Source organism: Charadrius vociferus, unplaced genomic scaffold, assembly GCF_000708025.1.
Source record: "Charadrius vociferus isolate BGI_N301 unplaced genomic scaffold, ASM70802v2 scaffold248, whole genome shotgun sequence".
Classification (NCBI taxonomy): domain Eukaryota; kingdom Metazoa; phylum Chordata; class Aves; order Charadriiformes; family Charadriidae; genus Charadrius; species Charadrius vociferus.
In genome coordinates, this window is record NW_009649851.1 from 2,048,262 (window position 1) to 2,055,866 (window position 7,605).

Below are 7,605 nucleotides of genomic sequence, written 5' to 3' on the forward strand. Positions count from 1 at the left end.
GGTGCGTGGTACCGCGGCTCAGCGGCGCCACCAGCACCCTGCTGCGCGCAGCTCCGCTCCGCAACGCCGGTAAGCACCGCGCCGCCTCCCGGCTCCGGCCCGGGTCGCGCATCACGTCCCTGACAAACTCCCGTTTCTCTCGGGGGGAGCGGAGCTTTGCACGGGGGCGTACCGCCTCCATTCATGTGTACCCGTGGGCAAGGAAGCGAGCCGAGGAAGGTGGGAGAAAGTTACTCCTCGCTCTCTCTCCTCCTTTCTGACACGACGTGGGGTGTCCCGCTGTGCGTGCAGGACGGATCTCCGTGCAAAGCCCTTCCCGGTGCCGGGCTGGGTGCTATGCCGGTGCTGGGCGCCGTCCAGGGCGGCCCAGGCACCCGTGGGGGAGCGGGGCGTCCTCTGGAAGGTGCCTCGTCGTTCCGGTGAGCCCCTGTCGAGAACTGGGAGCTAGCGAAAATGAAGCTGGTGTGGTACTTAATGATGTGCTCGTTCGAGTCTAACACACTGATACTATGAGAGGGGCATCTCAAAGCAGATATCTTCAGGTTTATATGTATGTTATTTTATAGATTTTGTTCTTATGGCTAATTTTCAACCTATCCTTCTTCTGGTTTTAGAGTAGAAAAATTTATTAAAATGAAACTACTTAATTCTTATAGTGTAATCTGAACTGGAATATTAGCGTGCTAACTTGCAAGAAGTAAGCTCCTTCAGGTAAAGTGCAACAGTGGCACTTCATTTAAAATTACTAAAAATGTCTTTTTTTTTTTTTTTTCCCTTGTGACTTGTATCCCATAACTGTGCCTGTCCATGTTGGACACGCTGAATGTGACATTGTGTGCTGTACTTAGTCAGAGGAATGTGTTTTCCACCAATTTGAGGGAAAGTCTGCATTAAGTTGAATGCAGATAGCTGTACAGAACTGCAGCTCTAAAAAGCTGCACTTTTATCCCCTGTAATAATGCTAAGCTATTTTAAAATTCTGAGAAAACCAAAGCATAATAGCCATAATTGAAAGAAATGGAGGCAACATTAAAAAAAAAAGAAAGAAAAGCAAAGCTGTTAGTATTTGTGTTACTTGTGGCTAGGCAAGGATGACCTCTTTAGTAGATCTTACAGGACTGAGAGGGTTGGAAAACAGCCATTGCTTGATGTACCTCTTTGTTGTAGAGAGGAAATCATGGTTATGCTGAAGATTTCATCTTTCCTTGCTGTTTATGCCTTGGTTGTGTGCCAGATGGATAGCTTCCAGGCAGCCCCGGTCAGGTAAGAAGCTGGTCCTGTTGCTGACTGCTATGTCTGAATGGTAGGAAAATACTTTAGAGGTCTAGGAGGGAAGTAGACTACAGTGAATGAGAAAGCTGTCTTCTTTTAATACTATCTTTGACAGTGTGGCTTTTTAATTACGTATATAAAACACCTAATGCTGTGCATGAGGATGGTTTACATATGTTCACACCAGTGAGAGATGCTGTCAGTGACATGCAGTAATGCACGACAAACCCCTCTCTCCTGTGCGTGGCTTTCTGCAGCAGTCTGGGTTTTATTCATCCCGTTTTGCTTGCCTCTGCATAGAGCTGGCTTGGAGTCCATAGCAGACCGAGTGACGCTCAGTGATTACGAAGCTCGGAGGTTATTAAACGCGCTGGTGAAAGAGTTTATACAGATGACAGCAGAAGAGCTGGACCAAGCCTCTGAGGGGAACAGGTAAGGACTGCAGTCCTGGGGCAGGAGAACAGTAACGAGGGGAATGTTGTGTTTGATATTTAGCAAAAGCCATCTGAGCAGACTCTCTGCAGGTCAAATTTGGGTGGTTTTTTTTTTCTTTTCTTGGGGATTATGGCTAACTGTAGTCACCTAACTGGTAAAGGATGATACTGCAGAGACATCCTAACGTTGGTATCAGGAGAATGGCTTCCACCTAGTTAACCTGCTTCTGTCTGTCTTTTACAACTGAAAGTGGAGGGCGATTTGAGCTTGAATGAGGGGGGCGTGTTAAAATATGGCAGCAAAAGGTATGTCTTCCTAGTGGCAGTGTTAGGGGCCATTCAGTCACTCTTGGATTCTCTGTCGTGAAAGTGCATGCTGTTGTAAAGGCATGGAAAGTCCCTGGCAGAGGGAACATGTTCCTCCTAATGCACGCAGCACCACTCTCCCTCTGTAGACCCGAGGCATGCAAGAGCATTTGCATTATCCTAACAGGATTTGTATTGCAAAGCATGGTGGTGATGTATGAGAGACTGAACAGCATGCTGAACACATGGGAAGTAAAACTTCCTGACCTCTGACTATGAGCATCTAAAAGGGTAATGAACTTGCTTTTCAACAAAGTTGAATTCATTGAAAAATAGCGTTTTCTTTCTGACTGCATTTGTATGAACTATCCTTGCATGGAATGTGATGTGGAGGGTTTGTTTGTTTTATTATTATTATTTAAGTTTCTTAACTGTAGATATTTATCTAGGGAAGAAATGCATGAACATGCATGTTTGAGATTACTCTTCCTTTGGGCATGTTTTTTTTCCCCCCCTGCAGCCTGGATAGACCTATTTCCAAACGCTGTGCCAGTCTGAGTACTTGTGTGCTGGGCAAACTGTCTCAAGAATTGCACAAATTGCAAACTTACCCTCGCACTGACGTCGGGGCTGGAACTCCTGGCAAGAAACGAAATGTGCTGAGTGACCTGGAACACGAACGCTATGCAAACTATGGGGAACCCCTAGGAAACAACTAGACATAGCTATTTCTCCCTTCTCCCTTTTTTTAACCTGATGCATGTGGATCTAGCTTTGATTGCTAACTTTGCTATATTCTTTTGATTCTGTTTTCGACAGAGAATGTTTGAGATGGACCTAATGTTAGGAAGACAGAGAACATAACATGCACACAAAGCTAGGGGGAAAAAATAAATAAATAAAAATGAACAGCACTGCCTTGACATTTCAAATGATTTTCTTAGACCCTGATTAAAAAAAAAAATCTAAATAAGGCTCTTCATTTCTGGCTGCTAAATGTACAAGTAGACTCTTCTTTTGTGCTTGCCCATGCACTTGTTCAATAAACCTATTTTTCTATAAGGATTAGATCTTGTTGGTTTAATAACTTGTTTTAGAACGTGACTTCTAAATGAGGCTAGAAAAATTTTGTAGGTTTGTCTTAATATTCAAGAGAGGCAATGCCAGTAATTCTAGAAAAGTTTAAAGAGAACTTAGAAATTGAAATTATACACATACATTCATATGTACTGATGTAATTGGGCATGCATGCAATCCTGCTAGCAAGGATCCTGAAAAGCAAAGGAATCAGGAAAGGCTCATACAGACTTGTTCAAACAAACTAGAAATGTAGTCCTGTTTAAAACTGGTTACTGAATACTTCCAGGTAAGAATTTCATGTTCTTTTCTTTCCCCTTCTTACTTTGCAATAGGTCTCTATACTAGTATGTTTAAAACTTGGGTATCTTTAAAATATTTCTATTAATTCAAAACAATATAATGTAGGTGAATTGTAAATTAAGAGACAAAACCAGACTTCTTTATAGTTCTTCTGTTGCAGCACTGCATCTATCTCATACTCAGAGGCCTCTTCCAAAAAATTGGCATTAATGTTATGAACAGTATTCATTGTGAAGAATTACAAGACTGTTTATTAATGTTATCTGAGAAAAATCCCTCTTACTGGAAGAAAGTCATTGCTTTAGTAGAAAATTCTTCAAGCAAGGACTGTGTGAATGAGTGTGCCTTTAAGTCCCCCATCTAGCAAAATTATTAGCTGTAGGCTGAACTCTGAGCATAGAACTAATCCTATTGAAGTCTGTGAATTACTCCCATGGTGAAGTGCTGTAGTAGACAGAGGTCTAACTCCAGGAAAGAGGAGTTCCCACATTCCCACTAAGTACATGGAAGCAGTATGTTTCCGTGAGCCAGCTGCTGTGCAGGGACAGCCCTACCAGAGTCCCTGGCAAAGCTCCTGTTGTTGTTTTCAGGGATACTGGGATTTCATGTGTTTTCTGGGCATTATGGAGCATAGGTGTTGAAGTGAGAAGTCAAAGATGAGTCTCTGCTACTGTCCTTCAGCAGCACTACTGACAAAACACAACCTAAGTTTTTGGAGGAAGCGGGGACTGGTTCAGTGCTCCAGATCTGGATCTCCTCTGCATCTTTCTGTTGGTCATAATGACTTGCTGGAGACAGGCAGTGGCTCAGGTGTTGCTGAAAATCTGGCTTGGCTTAGCCTTCAGTCCAATTGCCCAAGAAAGGAAGGGCTCAGCCACTTTTTGTAAACTGAGACTGACATTTAGAAAAACTTAAAGACTCATCTTTTAGAACTTGTAAGCTGTGCACACCAAAGCTGCAAATGCCTGCTGCACAGCAACCCTACTCTTTCTTCTATAGACAACTTTCCTAGGCATAGCACCCCTTACTGATGTTTCATTGCGTGCAGGGTAGATACTTCAGGAACTAACTCTCTATTTCTGTTTTGAAAAGCAGTGTAACAGCACAGAAGAGGGCATGCAACACAGCAACCTGTGTGACCCATCGTCTGGCGGACTTCCTGAGCAGGTCAGGAGGAGTGGGCAAGAACAACTTCGTACCAACCAATGTGGGATCCAAGGCCTTCGGCAGACGAAGAAGAAGCATTCAAATGTAAAAAAGCTGAATGATAATGTGAATACGGTAAATACATTGCAATAAACCACATCTGCAATGCAGACAACCTGTGGCATTATCTGAATTTTAGTTTTGCTAGGTGAACAACAAACCTACAGTGATAACCTCTGAGAAAGCAGAGCAAGTGACAGTGTAAAAAAGATGGTAGTTTAGACTGTGAAGAAGAGCTTCTGTAGATGTTCTGCTTAGATAAATAGCTTCACAGTGCATTAGCTAAATGCACCAGTTTGGTTGGGATTATTTGCTTATTTTACCAGGAATACTTCATTATCAACATATCAGTAACTCTGGATTTGTTTCTTTCAGATTGTCATGAAACTGAAAGTTCAACTTTAATTTCTAATGAAAGCAACTCTTCTCCATAAATCAAGACAGCCAAAAAGAAGATTAATTTTGCATCCTAATACTGAAAATGTTTTATTTAATACAAATGAAAACACTTCTGTATGTATAGTACAAGAGAATCTAGTTATTAAATTATTGTATATTCTTTTTATATGCAACTCTATTTCAAATAAAATGTGACAGCATCTATTATTTATTTATCTTCCAGCTTATGTGATCCATGCTATTCCTGGCACTACTGCCGCAACTCGGGGATTATACTAAACTGCTGCCTGGCAAGGCATATGTGTATTATACGGTGTGCTGTGCCTTGATGTAAAACACTTAACTCACCTGATTGTACAGTATGTTTAAAAGAAAACCAACAAACACTTCAATATTGTATCATTTGTGAATTTACGCAAGATTAAAAAAAGTATTTTAGATACACTTGGATTGAGAAACTGATTTTTCATTTGAACACATTTACGGAAACACTTGGCACTAACCCAACATCACTGCAGGTCAGCTGGCCCGTTGATCTCCTACAGCCTTATTAACTATAAATACTAGGATTTGAGTCAAAAGTTCAGAACAGCTGCCTCTTGTATATATATTTTCATAAGGCAGTAGCTCAAAAAGATACCGCTTAATGAGACTACTGCTAGAAAAGCAAAAAAAAAGCCACAGTTACTTTTAATGAAACCATAGAGACGAACTTCATCATGTGTGGGTTAAGACTAAATGCTTTTATACAGGATGTAGTTCAGATTAAATGGCCTAACGTGCTTCGTAGATTTTTGTCCGAGGTCGAAAAAGTGAATTAGAAAGGGAGAGAGAAAGGAGCTGCGGAAATATACATTTCCTTTAAGCAGTCCTGAAACAGAGTCTATTTAGGGATCAGGGATAAATAATTAGAGTGAGTGGAGAAGAGGGTAGTTGGAAGCAATCCATGGCCTTCTAAGTGGTGCTGCCAACTTCCTCCTCAAAGCTGCTGCTGTTTCACTTTAGTAGCTGAGTCAGATATTTGTTTAGATTTGTTTTGTTCTCCACAGCTGGAGTCTAAAATCTGCTTCATCAGTTCAGATCAAGATCACCTCGCCGTGCAAAGTAGAGGTTAAGGCGCTCATGGTATCTCTGTCTGTCTCTGCTGCAGGTGTAATAACAAAAAGAGAAGCGTGGTCATCCAGATGTAGACATAGCCAGTAAGGCCGTCCTGTGACGACGCTTCCATACCATGCTCATTCCTGGCTATGCTTTTACTCCTTGGGGAACATTTCAGCCCTGGTAAGTCAGTGTACAAAGCAGACCCTGTAGAAGACAGTTTAGAGGTAAAAGTTCCAGTGCCTAAATGGAGAGAGGTTCAGACTTGGTTTGCAAATCTGCTGCTCAGAGATAGTCTAGTGCTTGTTTCCTCTGAAGTGGCTGAGGTTGACTGCAACTGGGTGTATTATACCTGCATGGTGAACCACTGCCTTCTGTTTGTACGAGGGCCTGCTAACAATTTTGGAGCCCTGAAGCATTCTTCATCAGGCTTTGGGTATTTTTCCCCATTTTCCTTTGTGCAAAGTGGGGGTCATAGGCCAAGGTCACTTGGCTACCTCAGTAACACCTTCCCCTGTCGTTGCAGAGCCTCTGGGCACAGGTGGCAGGTTGTCTCTTTTGTTCCTTACTACAGCACCCAACAGCTTAATCTTCTCCAAGATAAAATGCCTAAGCACAGTTATTGGGATGAATACATTAATTTAATGATTCATGTTCATTGAGAAGCCAGGCAATGTTCATGGGCCCCTTCTGGCTTTAAAGTCTAAATGCTCGGGCAGTTTACTTTTTCCATTTACATCCATTCTCTGCTGAGAGACACCTGAGGCTGCTTCATGTAGTTTTACGACAGCTGTAGTGCTCATCTCTTCTAAAAACTGTTAGTCCTTCTTTTCAGTTTAACAAAATTAAGCATTTTTACTGTCAGCTGAAGGGATTTCCTCAGAATAATATTTTATGCCAAATCACAAACCTAACATGTAAAACAGATTCTAGGAATGTTGGGGCTGGATTTTACTTTGTCCTGGTTGGAGGAAGGTTGGATAAAACTTTTGACGTGTGTTTTTTGTTTTGTTGGGTTTTTTTCCTTAGGAAGGAATAGATGCTTTCATATCTCAAGATCTATTCCTGTTGTATCTTCTGTCTCTTTTCTCATTAAGATCTCTATCTGCTCAGCAATGCAATACACTCACCAAATAAATATGCCTGTAAAGGGCAGATGGCCATAGCACTCTGAAAGCAAGGGCAAATAGGAAAAAGGGCGAGGACCCTTGCATCCTTTTCCGTGATGTGCGACAAACCTTTCACCGCAAAACTCTGTTGCTCAGAGCTTTAGGAGAAGCAGATTATTACTGAAACAAGACAAAACTAGAGGTGTAAGCACTGATATATATATATATATTTTAATTTTAAGGCAGTGAACACGGTAGAAAGAATTGCAGAGCCATTAGAATTGTCAATTGCTTTGACTGACTTTGTGAACATGTGGAGGAAATTGCTTTCATTTTTTAAAAGTGCTGTTCTTCATAATATTACCCAAACTTGTCGGCTCTTAAATAAACCTCAAACTTCT

General features: G+C 41.7%; 2 protein-coding genes across 4 annotated transcripts in view; one reads left to right on the top strand and one right to left on the bottom strand.

Moving 5' to 3' along the window:
• The window catches only part of LOC104291711 (vitamin D 25-hydroxylase), a 20,725-nt gene extending 20,544 nt beyond the window's left edge, over positions 1-181 (bottom strand). Inside the window, exon 1 of the mRNA XM_009890981.1 lies at positions 13-181. Within this exon, the coding sequence (XP_009889283.1) occupies positions 13-181 (169 nt within the window). The remainder of the gene's footprint in view (positions 1-12) is intronic.
• Positions 182-1,171: 990 nt separating this feature from the next.
• CALCB (calcitonin-related polypeptide beta) lies at positions 1,172-5,441 on the top strand. Of its 3 annotated transcripts, none has more exons than XM_009890963.1 (4): positions 1,174-1,263; positions 1,573-1,704; positions 4,485-4,673; positions 4,974-5,441. In XM_009890963.1, the coding sequence occupies exons 1-3, from the start codon at positions 1,178-1,180 to the stop codon at positions 4,645-4,647; spliced, it is 381 nt and encodes a 126-aa protein (XP_009889265.1). In that variant the 5' UTR covers positions 1,174-1,177; the 3' UTR covers positions 4,648-4,673; positions 4,974-5,441. The 3 variants fall into 3 exon arrangements, with proteins under 3 accessions (XP_009889264.1, XP_009889265.1, XP_009889267.1); XM_009890965.1 differs by having other exon boundaries at positions 4,488-4,673; XM_009890962.1 differs by lacking the exons at positions 4,485-4,673; positions 4,974-5,441 and adding an exon at positions 2,533-3,078 and having other exon boundaries at positions 1,172-1,263.
• The last annotated feature ends 2,164 nt before the right edge of the window (positions 5,442-7,605 follow it).